We start from the raw sequence: 16,451 nt of genomic DNA, 5'->3' as shown, positions 1-16,451 counted from the left end.
TTGTTGGGTTGGGATAAAAATGCCAATGAAGATTAAGTTTTAATATTTAAAAATTCCTGAATTTAAAATTATACTTTCAATTTCTGCCTGTATCTGAATTCATTTGGTGTCTACTGCCTCCTAATTTCAGTTAATGTTTTCTTGCTTTTTTCAATCTTTGAAATATCTACGAATAGTGTTTTAAAAAAAGCCCTGGTAGTTCCAGAGGTTTTTTTTCCAGCAAATTTTCAAGAAAATACATAGTCATTTCCAGAACTTTAACACTGCACAGTGTCATTAAAGTACTCACTTAAGTATGTAGTTTGTGAAAGAACATTCAGATTAGCTCAGAAGTGGATTCTGTATGGAATATAGTTTGCATTACTGAAAAGAGAGTCTCAAGATGAAAAACAAGTCTTAGAGAAAAAATTGAGTTTCTTGCTTTTGACTTATGATAATAGAAATAATTATCAATTAATTATTAAAATATTATTAAAATTAATAATAGAAAAACACATAATATAAATGGATACAGATTATTGCTGTAAAAAATTTCAGAAAGCAAGTTACTATGCAATACTTTCCTTATCTTAGAAGATGTTAATGTTCCTGAAGGCATTTCAGTTATATGTAATACTTCCTAAAATGTCTTTTCTTCTAGGTTGGGCCAACAGCAACACAAGCTATGCAAGAATTTCTTACTCGATTACAAGTGCACCTTTCTTCAACTTGTCCTCAGATGTTCAGTGAATTTTTATTGAAATTAATACATATACTTTCAACAGAGAGGTATATCTTACATTTTTGTTTTCTTTCATACTCTCATTTTTCTTTAAAATTTGTGTGATTGTGTATCACGACTCAGATGTGTATGTGCCTTGTCATACCTATCAAGTTACATGATAGTGGAAATTGTCTTTGTTGCTGCAGCATTACCAGCAGGATCTGGGCTGCTCCTGGCACATGGGAAGGGGAATTCACAGACAGCTGTCTCTGTGAGGGACTGTCAAAAGACACACTAAAATTTTTGACTGATTTTATTTAAAGCTAAGATGTAAACCTTGTTGAAGTAATTCCCTAAAGTAAGGACACTGTTGATGAGTTTACCTATTAAAAAAAGTATTCTGAGAGGATTGAATTAATGAAAGATTCCAGCAATTATTCATAGATTGTGAAAATAGTACAGATGGCTTTTTTCACATGGTAGGATGAATTATGAGATTGCATAATTCTATTTATGCAATATGCATTTTTATCACTATCTTTGGTGGCTTTTTTCTCTCCACATGACAATGGAAAACATCCTTTGTTCCACTCTCCTGGGGCCTATTGATGCCCACTAGTGTAGAGAAGTGCCTCTGGCCAGGAGAGAGATAAGAGCCGATGGCTAGTCTTTCACAGTTCTGTTTTCTCAAGGCAAGGCCAAAGGGCACAAGACTCTGTTTCCAGTGGTACACTGAAAATATGGCAATTGTTTAGTCTAAGGTACACTAGGAAGCATTTTTTTCTGGTATTTATGTTTTGCTCATCTCCAGACAAAGGCTTCATAAAATTAGGGATGAGCTTCCTCAGTTCTGGGTTCCCAGTAGGTGGCACTTTGGTGTTATCTATTCTTTAATCTTACAGAAAATGGTTTCTGCCTTCTCCAAGAGATTTTGCCTTTGTAACTTAAATTATTGGAGTGGTGTTTACCAGGTTATATTGATGATCAGTGATTTCTGTGAGATATGTCATAATACAATAAAGACATTAATTCACAGTGAATCTTGGAGTGTGCGTCTGCATGCCAGCTTTGTTTAAAATAAGCTAATGAGACCACTGAAAGGGTAGTTTTTGAAACATGATTGGGTTTTTTTGTGAAATGCTGTGAAATGGAAGCAAAGCACCAGAAAGGGATTTAGGTTGTTATTCCTAAGAACACATATAATTACTGAACTGTACTATGTGTGATCATAGTATTAATTGTAAAGAAAAGCAGTATTTTGCTGTTAGAATTATTAAATTCCAAATATTTTTTTCAGGTAAGGTAAAACCTTACCATTCTTTTTATCTCTAGGTGGGGAGTTAGTAACTAAATAATCTTCATGATATTGAAGTATTATCTGACTGCTTTCCATGAGATTTTCTTAGAAAAGTAGTTAACTTTTCACCAAGAACTGAAAAGGAATGTTCAGTCTATATAAATCTATATATCTATATATATATAGATATATATAGATATATATATAGATATATAGTCTTTACCTACAAAATTAACTGAATTGCAAAAACAAAAAAAGGATGAATTCTAGCCTTTTTCAAAGTTAACCTCTTAGTCCTTAGTGGTATCAGGAAGGTGGTGGCATGAGCAGGTTCTGCAAGATGTTTAATGACCAGTTTATTAAAAAATTGCAGAAGCTTCATGTGGGTGAAAAATTAAATTTTGCTACGTGCATTTCTGAAAATAGCTGGATTTCTATTTATCAAAACTCTGGTATGCTTTTTGATTTTTAAAAATCAAGGGAAAAGACCGCACTCAAACAGCCAAGCCAAACCTGTATAACTTGTAATATCTCTTTCTTCTTTTTTATTTCCTCTCTTTTTTTTTTTTTTTTTTCTTTCAGGGGTGCTTTCCAGACAGGCCAGGGACCATTGGATGCTCAAGTGAAACTCTTGGAATTCACCCTGGAACAGAATTTTGAAGTTGTATCAGTTAGCACTATTTCTGCAGTAATTGAGTCCATAACCTTTCTTGTGCATCATTACATTACATGTTCAGACAAAGTAATGTCTCGCAGTGGCTCAGACAGCTCTGTGGGTGCTAGAGCATGTTTTGGAGGACTTTTTGCCAATATTATCCGTCCAGGTGATGCCAAAGCAGTTTGTGGAGAAATGACAAGGGATCAACTCATGTTTGATTTATTAAAGCTGATAAACATTTTAGTTCAACTGCCACTTTCCAGTAACCGAGAATACAGTGCCCGTGTTCCAGTGGCAAGCAGTACTACAGACAGTGTGTCTGATGAGGAAAAGGTTTCAGGAGGCAAAGATGGCAATGGAAGCAACCCTAATACTCAAGGATCAACTGCATATGTGGCCGACTTGGTGTTGGCCAACCAACAAATTATGAGCCAGATTTTGTCTGCACTTGGCCAGTGTAACAGCAGCGCCATGGCAATGATTATTGGTAGGTGTTTTCTGAGTAACATGGGAGGTCTTTTGGGTGGTGAAACATTTAAAACTTATGCAATCTCATAAGCTGGGTGTAGATGTGAAAGAATGTGTTACAGAAATGACCGGAATAAAGAGACAGAGAAAAAGGTAAGGGGGAACAGATGCATGAAAAAAACCCTGACAGGAGGTGGGGGACAGTAGTTGAAACCAAACAGGAATGTGTTTGGCATTTGAATTTGCTGAATCTCAGAATGCCTAACGTTACGGGACCTCTGGAGATGGTCTAGTCCAGCCTTCCTGCACAAACTCTGAGCCTGCCTCAGTTGAGAGCGGGTTGCTCAGTACCTTGGTTCAGCTGGGTTTTTAATTCCTCAGGGGTGGGAACTCCACAACTATGGTCAGCCTGTTATAACATTCAATCATTCTTTTTCTTATGTTTAAGTGGAATTTCCTGTATTTCAGTCCGTGGCCATCACATGCCACTATGCATGAATTAGGATGAGTCTTCAGTTTGTACAAGACACGTTACCTAAGTTTTTTGCTATGTATTGGAGGATTTTCCTTTTTTAAAATCACTTTTGGAAAATACAAATTATAATTATGTCCCTTTTATAGAATACCTAAATTTTCCTCTGTTTTAGCGGACGTTGCATTAACATCATGTTCCATGTGTTGCAGCCGTATTTTGTGGGTGGGATTTTCCTGCTATGAACTAGTGATGCTTAGACAGCAAAGCTGCTGTTTGTCAGACATTCATCTGAGATGCATTTTCTCAGAGAAACTACCTGTGTTTGTGACTTACTTGTGTGCTGTGATGGTAGCATAGAATTTATTTGCACAAGTTAAACCACTGGCTGAAATACCAGTGGATTTCTGCATGTGCAAAATACTTTGCAGGAGGACAGACAAAGACCTGCACTCAATTTCAGGTGTAATAGTTGTAAAATTTTGTTCTTCTTATATTGATTCTCTTGCTTTGAAGCAAATTGCTCTCTCCTTTTCTATGCTGCCTCTTTTAAGCAGATACAACACTTAACCAATGCTATTATCAGGAAACAGTTACTTGTTCAGCAAGCCCCCATGAATATGAGACCAGTGATTTATTTCAGCATGGAAGCAGTTGAGGAAAAGTTAGCTATCTCTAGTAGTCAAATTAAACATGAGGCAGGGTTTGACAAGCCTGGATTGTGCTGTTAGAACCACCCTGACATTAATTCCAGAGGATCTCCTTCGTCACTTTGGGTAGTTGATGTCATATTGCAAATACACTATGAACACTGAAAGTATGTTGTTCTGGGAATGGTGGTTTGTTCTGAGTATGTGTTCCTTTGTACTGAAATTCAGATATTCTTCTCTTCAACTTTGATGTCTTTCTAAACCACTGATTTTTGTCCAGCAGTTGTTTTGCATTTTTTAAGGACAGTTTGGAAAGATAGTTTTTTCAAACTGTTTTTCATTGAAATTAGGGTTCTGGGCCAGCTGATCCCTTCAGTGGATTGTTCTTCCAAAGGGTTTTAAATACAGGTTATTGAAAATAATCTGTCCATTGTATTTTGGGAAGATGTAACATAGCTATTAATTGTGAGTTTAGTTCCTTCATGAGAAACTAACTACATTAAGCTCTCTCCAGACAATTTCTGTGAACAAAACATTTTGCAAGACTACAGCCAGGGTTACACAGGATTCAGAAATCAGTTATCAGCATATAGTAGTAAACATGTAATAACTAATGCAGAATGGAAAGGTGTTACCAGGATAGGTAAGCAAGAAGATGTCTGCCAATGTTACTGATAGGCAGTGGCTCTGGTGTCAGAATTTATGTAACAGTGTTAATTTACTGCAATCTGGCAAGCCAGTTGGTCAGGATCCAGGATGACCCTTGTCATTGTAAAATTCACTTGTCACATGAACTTTAAACATTTTTCTTTCTGTTTTTCTTTTTATGACCATTGTGTGTTTCATTATGGTTTTATGCTTTCTAACTGACAAACTGTGAAAATTATACAAATAACAGTATTCACCTCCTGTCCTATCTTGTCCTCATCTGAAGGTACTCCCTCACAGCAAAGCCAGCTTCCTCGACTTCAGCTCTCTCTTTGTTCCATTTAACTCTCCTAGACTGGACAGAGGCTAGGTCTTAGGGTTGCTTTATTTGTTGCTCTGCATGCACTGCTTATCAGTATTTGCTCTCTTGACAGTTTAAAGGCAGCCAAAGTACTACACCTGGCAGTTCTCATACCAAAATGTTTCATTGAGGCATGCTCCAAAGCTCACTTGAGCACACCAATATTAGTATTTGTTAGTACAACTTCTATTTCTCTAAATGGAATGGGATTACTCTATGGTTGATCTCAAAAATCTAAGATCACTTTTAACAGTTCTTCCAGATCAAAGTCATATGATTTGTAGGACAGTTGAATTTATGGAAGTAATCTCTTCCATGGCAAGACTATTATTTTGTTTTCTGTCTGTAATCTCAGCAATGTGTAGTCAGTATTGCTGATAATTTTTAGTCAGAAAATTGTCATGAATAAATCCTGAGCTTTAATAGTGAGAAGCAGAATTCCAGGAGAGGTATTTCTGATAGAAATATGTGTGTTAAATGTTTGGGGAGGTTTTTGGCAGCACAAGGGCACTTCATGATTATCTGAAAAAAATCTTAAATGTCATTTGCTTCTAGCTAGGAGTGATTCCAATCCTTGTAGTTACCCTATTTCCTTCACTAATTACGCTCATTTTTATGGTGTGATTTGATTTAAATTTCTTGACTACCTGGGTAAAGTCTTCCTATTCATATATATCTGGGAACACTAATTTTAAGTCCTGTGATCCTGAAAACTGGTCCATTTGTACTTTGTAAAATCCATGTGAATATTTGAATATTCTTGAGTCCTCTTATGTGCTGTTAATGGTTTGTTAGGTCTCAGTTTGTGATCTTTGAACTGTCTGTTTTCATTCAGGTGCAAGTGGCTTACATCTGACTAAACATGAGAACTTTCATGGTGGCTTAGATGCAATATCAGTTGGAGATGGGTTGTTCACTATCCTGACAACACTTAGTAAGAAAGCAACAACAGTTCAAGTGATGCTTCAGCCTATTCTTACCTACATGGCATGTGGGTACATGGGAAGGCAGGTAAGTTCCCTTAGGCTTGATGTGCTTCAAGGTAGTTGATTCTGAAATCAGTAATAAGGTCAGAAAACAAAAGTATTGCTATGTAAAAGAAATGTTAACATTTTTTACAACCTTGCTTCATTTAGGTACTGAAGTTAGGAAGCCTCTCTCTGTCGCACATGGTAGAGGGAGAGAGAGAGTTTTCTCTAAGAACATATTGACATTCCTGTTTATGTTCCTGACTAAAGGCTTGAAGATGGGACAGATATTTTATTATGTGCAAGTGAGAAGCACATTTATTGTGGCTATTTTAATGCTTAGTACTCTTATTTCCCTGAAGATGCTCACCCCCTGTATTTGAGCTTTTCCATACCCCAAAAACTTTTCCTCTGTAAGGAATTTAACCATGTGGAACATGGTATTGTATATGGTGGCAGAGAGGTCAGCTGTGCTGGCGTTTCTTCCCTGGTAGTTTTGCCTACTGAAAGGGGAGGCTGAGAGCTGTTATTTGAATTTCTACTGTACTACTTTTGTATGAAACCTTGTATTTCTGAATTGATTTCTTCTAGGGTTCTCTTGCCACATGTCAGTTATCTGAGCCACTTCTCTGGTTCATTTTACGAGTGTTGGATACAAGTGAGGCACTGAAGGCTTTCCATGATATGGGTAAGAATGTCTATTTTTCAGACACATCAAATAAAAAGTTAGGTTTCAATTTTTTTGGCACTTAAAGAATACATATGTGTCTGCATGGGCCAATTTACTAAATAGGCCTTTGTTTATGTGGAATCTATTGCGTGTTTCTGAGCAATATTTTTTTCTCTCTACCCACATTATACACAGGTGGTGTTCAACTTATCTGTAACAACATGGTAACAAGCACAAGAGCTATTGTTAACACAGCAAGAAGCATGGTTTCAACTATTATGAAATTCCTGGATTCTGGTCCCACCAAAGCGACAGATAGCAGTTTGAAAGCCAGAGTTCTCGCTTCTGAGCCTGATAATGCAGAAGGAATTCACAATTTTGCACCTTTGGGTGAGTAATGCTTCCTTCTCTTAGATTAGTGTCTCCTAGTTATTTGAATGTATATCGAGTTCTTAACAGAAAGTAATACAGTGGTGTCCAATTTTCCAATACTACTAAATCTTCTAATCAGAGGGGTTGCTGGTGTTTCAAGGTAATGTTGAGGGATGAGGTCAGACCCCTCCACCACAGGTAATATGACCTCACGTGAACAGGAGAGAAGAGGAGAGGGAGTGATCTGTGTCTGATGAGGTCGTGCATCAAAGGTGAGCCCCTTTCTCCTCCCCTAGGTCAGGGGATGCCTGATTCTAGCCTGCCATCTGCCTTAGACACACTAAGACTCAGTAACGTCTTTTTAAGCACATCAATTTTGATGGAGTTAATTGTCATGGTGGAGTTAAATGGCATGGTGGGATGACAGAGAATGAGCCTGAGCTCTGCAGAGCAGACCAGGATAAGCTGGAGCATAAGGCTGATATTGCTGATGGTGCTCTCATGTCTGCTTCTGACTGCTCTCATGTTGCCTGCATGAGAGTTTATTGGAATTGCAATGCTGTTTTGATATCAATACAATGCCTGCCAGTTGACTAAAATGTGTGTGTGTTAAGAGGTAGTGGTACTGTTAGGTAGTGGTACTGTAATATCTTAAAAAGGCTTTCCTTTTCCGTACTAGCGTCTATATTTTCTGTCACTGCCCACTAGCCTGGTGTGGCCCTTGAATGTATTCATACAGTTTGTCTCACTGACAAGAGGGGATTAATTTTGAAATATCTGCAGAGATTATTGAATGAGAAAGGAATGTATTCAGTCCTGTGATTCAAATTTAAGAGTATCAAAAACAATGGCATTACAAAAAACAGTAAAAAGCGGTTTATTTGGCAGAATAGGCACCACTGGAAATCTACTTTGCTCTTCACAAATTTCTAAATTGTAAATTTAGGAATCCTGCAAATGTTCATTCTTTATTACTCTAAATAGTAAAAATGCTAAGCGTATGTGGTGGTAGGTTCTTTCCTACCTTATCTTCCAGATTACAAAGTGCTACAGTTCTTGATGTTCTGCAATGAGGGCATCTCTCTTAATATTTAACTTTCAATTAGGAGTGTGCTTTTGAAATTAACCTTCTGGTTGCCCTCGCTTAGTACATTCTAATTCCCATCATTTAGTAGTCTCTGTAGTACATTCTGATTCTTATCACTGGGTTATTTTCTGAGATGAGCTAAATTCATTTTGGATGAAAGTTTATCAAAATTAAAATGTCCAGCTACTGCTAGACATTTAGTTGTGGGGTCAGGCTATAGCTACTTTACAGTATAACACCACAAGTACCTGTAGTTTGGAACAGCTCAAATCTGGTCTTGTTATGCCCTATAACTTGTTAAAGAAGACAGCCTACAACTTCCTTCTTCATTATTAACTTATGCTAGAAGTAGAAAAAGAAACAGCACCTGTCGTTAGTTTTTTTATTCTAATGTCTTTTTTAGAAAAGGGTTTTCATGTGAAACCTTTCTAAAGAAAAAGGGCTGTAGAAGTTGGATTTAAAGTAATTTATGTTATTTTAGTATTTAAAGTGTGTTAACTGTGAATTAACTGAGTTTAAGTTCTAAGCATGCCATTCAACCTGCACCTTTCTATTTAGTTTGTTTTTGTCATGTACTCTTGAGAGTAAGTTTAGAATTTTGGTAGCAGTTGCCCCCTAGCAGATTTCAAGGACATACATATGCATGTGGATATGTAAACTGCCTATTTAAAACAGTGTCAGAGTAAAAGAAAAGTAACTGGGCAGGGAGCATTAAACATGCGATATTACTGATAAAATAAAAGAGGTGAGACAGAAAAGAAAAGGTGTTTTTCCACAGTTCAGGTTGTAAATTAATCTGGGTTTTATTAGTAAACATTAATAATCAATGCTAATGGTGCTGTTTTGAAGGTTCAATCACCTCAAGCAGCCCCACTGCCCAGCCTGCTGAGGTGCTGCTGCAGGCTACTCCTCCCCACAGACGAGCTCGGTCTGCTGCATGGTCATACATATTTTTACCAGAGGAAGCTTGGTGTGACCTCACGATTCACCTTCCTGCAGCTGTGCTGCTCAAGGAGATCCACATCCAGCCTCACCTGGCCTCTCTGGCAAGTAAGTATATTCATTGATGTTGATGCCAGTTCAAAAATTTGAAGGTTGGGGTACAATACAGAGTATCATTAGAGGAACTTCAGCTGGGAGGTTGTTTGAGTAATGCCTGTAAAACAAGTTTGAAAAGCTTGCAAATTCCTTAAGAATGGAAGGCCCTGCTGCTGCTCATCTTTTAACATAGTAGATGTCATGTGGCATTCATGTTAAATATGTAAAAAAACTTTGTCATACTTATCAATACTTTTCCCAGTGAGAAAGTGATTTTGGTCAAGGGTCTTCAGGCAAAATGCTTTCGTATGGTAGTTGGGAAAAAGCATGAGATTTTCAGCTCTTATTGTTGTAGCCCTGATAGGGAAACTGTTTTCAGTGATAGGACTTTTCTTCATCTGGAGTCTTTGAAATAAACGATATATACCATATTTAAAACGTTTGTGCTTTTTAGCATGTACCGTCTTCCAGGTCAAGTTCTCCAGCTGCAGTTCTGTAGTAGTGTCTGCCTGAGATTATTTCAGTCATTTTGTTCTCTAAATTTTAAGTGTTGACCATGTATCCATGATGAAGACAAACTGATACAGATTTTAAAATAGTGTTAAACCTTCTTATCTCACTCTGTAGCTTGCCCTTCATCAGTGTCTGTTGAAATAAGTGCAGATGGTGTCAATATGTTACCATTGTCAACTCCTGTTATCACGAGTGGTCTCACCTATATAAAAATCCAGCTGGTAAAAGCTGAAGTTGCCTCAGCTGTCTGCCTTCGTCTCCATCGTCCTCGGGATGCCAGTACCTTGGGCCTCTCTCAGATCAAACTGTTAGGCCTCACTGCCTTCGGAAACACCTCTTCTGCCACTGTCAATAATCCCTTCCTTCCCTCTGAGGACCAGGTCTCCAAAACCAGGTAAGGTTTCAGTGTCAGGGGACAGTTTGTGCCAGTTCATGGTTTAGGGTTCGAGTTTTTTATGGTGTTTTTTCCTCTGAGTCAGATCTTTCAGTAGCAAACTCGTCCTCTTTCTTTTTCCAATAAAAAGGGAAATATAAGCATTCTGCCTTCTTTAGTAGCATGCTCAGTCTGCAAATGTAAAAGGGAATGTTTCCTCCCTGCAATGGCCAGCAAATACAAAGCACAGGAAAGGATTCAGAGTTGCATTTTGTGTTTTTAATGGGTAGGCAATTGTCAAAAAAATGGAGTGCAAAAGATTTCTTATCCTTACAGAAGTCAACAGAGTTACGTAAGTATTGAAGCAGGAGTAGAAATAGAACAACAGAATGTTTTGCGGAAGTCATATCTAATATTGCTGTTTGCAAACATTTCAGAAATAGGAGCTGAATGTTGTTATGATTCTGGCGTATCAGCAAGATTTCTGTTCAAAAGCATTTATTTGGTTAGGTGGCATTTTGAGTCTCTTACTCATTTTAAAAATAAAAATAAATAAACACATAAGGAATTTTCTAAAATGTCAGAGTTTTTCAACTTGGAATTTAATTTACTGGATGGATTTTTGAGATTTCCTGGTTTTTAAATTTAGCTTACTAAATTGTAAAAACTCGTTAATTTTAAATATTTCATCTTTGAGCCTTAATGTCTATAAATTTGAAGAGAGCATGGGAAAGTCTTAAAAACCTTTCTTTTGCAGGGAAAAATGTTGAGAGTATAAGTAAATTTAGAGAACATAAATACTCTGTGTATAATTATTAAAAGCTGTATAACTGAAATTGGTCTTTGCGCTTAAGTAGCAGTGGAGAAAATCATTATAGCCAAATTATATTATATTGTTGCTTCAGAAAAGGTTATAATAAAGTGACACAAGAACAGTCAGTATCTAAAGAAAGAAGATGAGTGTATGTTCCTCATTTCTTGAAATGTTTTATTGTAGGTTTCAGCTTAATGCTACAGATATCTCAAAACAATGATAGTAATGTGAAACATATACAATAAACGTGCATAAATTTTGTTTTAGACAGAGAACTTACTCTCCTGTAATTGATGAATCCAATTTATTTAGGGGTAAATGATTCCTAAAATAAACTTTTGATCCTAATTTAAGATCTATAATAAAGTTTATATTTTTTTAAACTGTGGTTAAGGTTAGTTGTGGAAACAAATTGCCAGTTTAGAACTTGTCAGTGAAAGATTCCATTAATTTCACACACAGCTTAGGTTGCCATCTTGTTCATGATGCTAGTTTAGATAGTATTGTGGTGTATTTTATAAATAAAATCTAATTTATGTATTTCCAAATTGATTAGATTACAATAGATTTATTTCTCAGGATTTGTTATTAAAAGGACTTCTGAATGATTTGGACAAAGAATGCAAGAGATGAGGGAAATGTAGTAGCTAACGCATTTTTAATTGATGTGCTTTTTATATATGCATTTTAAATCAAGTTCCCTAAGGTATGCTGTAGTTTGTTGTAAATGTGTATGATCCTAAAAGTTTGTTATGTCAGGGAAGTTGTGCAGCTATATAATTTCAATGCCAACTACTGTTGCACCTTCACTCCTTTTGATGTAAAAAATACATACACACAAGCAAATAAAACCCAACAAAAGAAAAAAAAAAAAACCAACAAAAAACCAACAATCAATAAAACCCAAACCCACCCCACACCCATCCCTGTATATAAACAACTTCCCATTCCTCCTTCCCTCAACAGGGAAGCCTTTCTTCCTGTTGGAGGAAATACGTAAATCAAGAAATCTTGAAAAACTTTAATAATAATACTTGCAGGCTCTTAACACTTTCTGCCCACACACCCTGCCTTTCTTACAACCTTAATCCAATGATTGCAACAGCATTACTAATGTATAAATCATTGTGGTCTTAAATTCAGTGATTTGCTTTGCTCAGATGATGTTTGATCATGTCACAGAAGTTTTCTGCAGTACTTGTTCTGTAATCTAATACAGGTGGTTGTGCTACAGATAAAAAATAATACAATAAAATAATACTTTAGCTCATTTTTCTGTTTTTCTTTTCAGTATTGGATGGTTAAGATTATTGCACCACTGCCTCACTCACATAAGTGATTTGGAAGGAATGATGGCTAGTGCTGCAGCACCCACTGCTAATCTGTTGCAGACATGTGCTGCTTTACTAATGTCCCCTTACTGTGGGATGCATTCTCCAAACATTGAGGCAGTGCTTGTGAAAATTGGGCTTCAGTCCACAAGAATTGGCCTAAAATTGATTGACATTCTTCTAAGAAACTGCTCAGCATCAGGGAGTGATCCTGCAGGTAAGTGCAGTGTATTTCTTCTCAGTTGGTGCCTAAAAACATGGCTTGTATAAAAGTACAAATACAGTCTATTTGCATGTTGCTTTCTGATTCTGAACCTGGGTTGCCAGAACTTGCCATTGTGCTTTGTTGGGCTTCCAAGTATCACAGTCTTTGTATGTGGGTAGTCCTACCACAGTAAAGCAGTGCAACCAGGGTTTGATTTTTCATGATTAGATGGGTGTTTTGAAGACAGAGTAGGATGCACAGTGCATCCTAAATGCCTCTTACTTTAGATACTGTGTCCAGATATTTTAAAATAAAGACCACTGCCACAAGTACTGCTAAGGAAAACTAATGCAGCAGAATTTGGGCAGCAGTAGTCTATAGGACAGTAAGCATTGAAAATATTTGTGTGTGGAGGTACGTAAAAAAGATACAACTACATTCTGTGTCCCACAGTGAAATTTTGCAGAAGCTGTTCTGTTAGTGCACTGGGGGTTTTGTATTTATACAAAATGGTTTAATACCACTTTGCTGTTTTGTACCTTCTAAATGAAAAAAAAACAAATCAAATTTTTCCTGTTTTGAGGCTGCTAACAGAAAAAACTCTTAAAATGGCTTCCATGACTTCTTTTGCCTTGACTTAGTGTTTCAGTGCAGACTGTTGTTAGATAGGAGAGTACTTTCTCACAGGGCAGAGGTTGAACACAGTGAGGCGAAGCTGAGCAGGAAATAATCTGTGGAAATCTTCAGCTGTAATCCCATTGATGGAAATTGGACTTAAATAAGCTTTCATTTTGAAAAAAGTGCTTCTGTGATGCAAGAGATTTGATAGCTCTGTTGGAATTAGTCATGTGGTTTTGGAATATGTTGAAGGAATCCCTACCATGTAAACCTCTAAGTCCTGTACCTGCTAAATGTTGTAATGGCTTTTCCTTTCGTAGTAAGGCTGAACATTGGACATACAAAATGCACAGTTTTGAGACAGTGGTGTATATAGGAATTTCATCCTTATGTTAATGAGAAAACTTAATTCAATGTTAATATTGCAATTCTGTAATAATGTCATTAGTACACTTGAAAAAAATACGTATGTAAGTACTTCTGTTATTTCCCCTTCCCTTTTTTTTTGAATGCGGCAAGATCTGAATAGCCCTTTACTGTTTGGAAGATTAAATGGTCTCTCTTCTGACTCCACAATAGACATTCTTTATCAGCTTGGAACAACTCAAGACCCTGGAACAAAAGATAGGTAATGTTTTTTGGGTTGTCATATGGAAGCATTATACAGAAAATAACCTGCTAAACAGTGGCTTGATATTAGTTCACAAAACCAAACATTTTTGAAATCTGATTGCTCTGAGGTAGCAGGGAGGTGCAGAAATCTGAAAAAGCTTTCCCAGCTTTCTGTCCTAGTTCTTTGCATCCTTTCCAGGGAATGCTGTCCATCTTTTTCTGCTCTTATAAATGTGATAAAACTTTGGTTTTCAACTGACTTTTCTCTCAAGTAGTTCAGATACCTGTTACATTTCTTCTTCTGCAGAAGGTTCACATTTGGAAGTCCAAGATAAATTTTTTTAATTAATTTTTGCCCTGATCTAAGTCTTGAGAAAAAAGAGCTTGAGCTCACTCTCGAACTTTACTTTAAAGAAAGAGATAAATGTGTAAATTGGAAAAAAAAACAAAAAAAAAACAAACAGCAAGCTGATTTGATTCTGAGTGTTTCTTTGTTCGTTTATAATGTGCAACATCATCTTGTCTTACAGAATTCAAGCATTGCTGAAATGGGTCAGTGATTCTGCAAGAGTTGCAGCTATGAAAAAAAGTGGCCGGGTCAGCTACATTTGTCCCAATAGCTCAACCAGAGAGTATGGGCTTTTGATGCCATCTCCTTCCCACTTGCACTGTGTAGCAGCAATTTTGTGGCATAGTTACGAATTGCTTGTTGAATACAATTTGCCAGCATTGCTGGACAGGGAGCTCTTTGAGTAAGTAAAGCAAAGTTTTGCACTGCATTATTTTTATAGTTGCATTGTTTTGTTCATGGATATAATACAACTTGAAGGGTACTTACTGTGAAATAGTGGAAAGTGATGTGCCTGAAGCTAATTGATAGAGTTGATACCTAACGATATCCAAACAGGTAGTTTTATAGTTCCAAACTCAATGCTGCACTTCACATATTCCAGGTGTAATTGTGTTTAAGGACCCAAAAATCTGAAATAAAACAGCAAATCCATGTATTTACTTGCATATATGTGAAAGGTAAGCTGGTTCATGGTTTTGTTCATGAGGTCTTTTAATGGGCTATTCTTGTTGAAATTATTTGCAGTCATTTTCAGAGTGCAAATAAGTGATCTTCGTTAGGATGCTGTTATAGAAGCATTATCTTATTCATCACAGTATCCAGTATCTATAACTGACAGCTGAGAGGTGGAAAGGGGGAGATGATTTTTTGGAGTTTTCACTTCTATTCTGGCCAGTCTGATCTGAAAGAAATTAAGACACAAAATCAGGAGTGAATCTTAAACTATGAACTTGCTTCATTTTGATACATTCTAAAGTGATGTTCACCCTAAACACCAAATGTATACTCTTAGAGACTCCCAAAATGAAAATATATTATCTAATACTTGCAGTTTATGTTGCTTAACTATCTATTCTGTTTAAACAAAACAAAAAAGCCACATAACATTGTTTCACATGTTTTATAGAAAAATGGCTGTTAAATTACTGTGTCTAGCTTTAGCCAGGCATCTTTGATTTGTACCGTTGAATACAGTTGCTGTTAATGAAGGGATCTTCGCACATGGTTCTGCTGTTGCTCTTAGGAAACCTTCATATTTTTCCACAACCAGTCTCCTTTAGGCATAGTCAAACATTGAAACACCATCAACTGTATAAGTTATGGTTACAGGTACAAGCATGTGAAACTCTTACATATGTGCAACATGATTTCAAGCAAGACAATTTCCAAAGACACTTCAGTGATACTGTGATGTAGATAATTTTTAATTCAAAATGAGCTTGTTCATCTTCAGAATCAGTTTAAGAATTTTAAATTGCAGGTCAATTAGTTCTTTTAACAGCACACTTTAACAGAATTGCATTTTCAGGATACATTTTAACATTTGAAAACAAAAAGCTCTAATAAAAATGGACTTTCTAAAATGGACAACCCAATTAGATATATATAAAAGTAGGTTTCACAGCTGCATTCCTGGCTTTTGGAGGATAGTGTGTTGTTTTCATCAGAGGGAGAAATAATAGTTTGTACCTAGTCTGAGTATGCAAGTTATAATATAGCCCTGTACCCCTACCTCCTGCCAGATATAAAACTATCACTCATATAGGCCACCATCTGGAGCAAATTATAAAATATATTCTTTAATAAATATAAAAGCTTTTTTGTCAGTTATATGGGTAAATAATTTTTCTAATAAAAATAACTTTTCGTGTGTATTCTTCATCTTCTTTAATATTGTAACTTTTGAAATATTGTAATGGATTCTAGCTATAGCTCCAAGTTTCTCCTTCATGTGATAAATCACTTTTTTCTTGGAAATATTTTCCTATCATCCCCATTTTCCATTTCATTATTTTTGCTGCAGCCAGTGGATGCTAGTCTCTTAGTTATTTTTAAATATGTATTTAGGAAAAAATGTTATTTTTCATAGAGCATGAACTGTTCCAGAAGATTTTGGCATTTGGATTGTGTTAATATATAGTTGGAGAAGAGTTAAGTGTGGCTTTATTACATGTGGACTTTTGGAAATTGTGACTGACTTTCCAGAGTTATAGATCATTTAGCCACTGAGATGAGTTTGAT

General features: G+C 36.3%; 1 protein-coding gene across 3 annotated transcripts in view; it reads left to right on the top strand.

Annotated features, from left to right (window-relative positions):
* The window catches only part of BIRC6 (baculoviral IAP repeat containing 6), a 174,208-nt gene that overhangs the window by 79,966 nt on the left and 77,791 nt on the right, over positions 1-16,451 (top strand). For all 3 annotated transcript variants that reach the window (XM_058834201.1, XM_058834202.1, XM_058834203.1), the window contains 10 exons: positions 641-768; positions 2,583-3,145; positions 6,093-6,268; positions 6,817-6,913; positions 7,091-7,285; positions 9,204-9,404; positions 10,020-10,299; positions 12,384-12,640; positions 13,766-13,874; positions 14,389-14,610. In XM_058834201.1, the coding sequence (XP_058690184.1) occupies positions 641-768; positions 2,583-3,145; positions 6,093-6,268; positions 6,817-6,913; positions 7,091-7,285; positions 9,204-9,404; positions 10,020-10,299; positions 12,384-12,640; positions 13,766-13,874; positions 14,389-14,610 (2,228 nt within the window). The remainder of the gene's footprint in view (positions 1-640; positions 769-2,582; positions 3,146-6,092; positions 6,269-6,816; positions 6,914-7,090; positions 7,286-9,203; positions 9,405-10,019; positions 10,300-12,383; positions 12,641-13,765; positions 13,875-14,388; positions 14,611-16,451) is intronic.

The sequence above is a fragment of the Poecile atricapillus genome, chromosome 3 (genome assembly GCF_030490865.1).
Source record: "Poecile atricapillus isolate bPoeAtr1 chromosome 3, bPoeAtr1.hap1, whole genome shotgun sequence".
NCBI lineage: Eukaryota > Metazoa > Chordata > Aves > Passeriformes > Paridae > Poecile > Poecile atricapillus.
The sequence above is the reverse complement of the archived record's forward strand: the minus strand, read 5'-3'. Positions and strand labels throughout refer to the sequence as shown.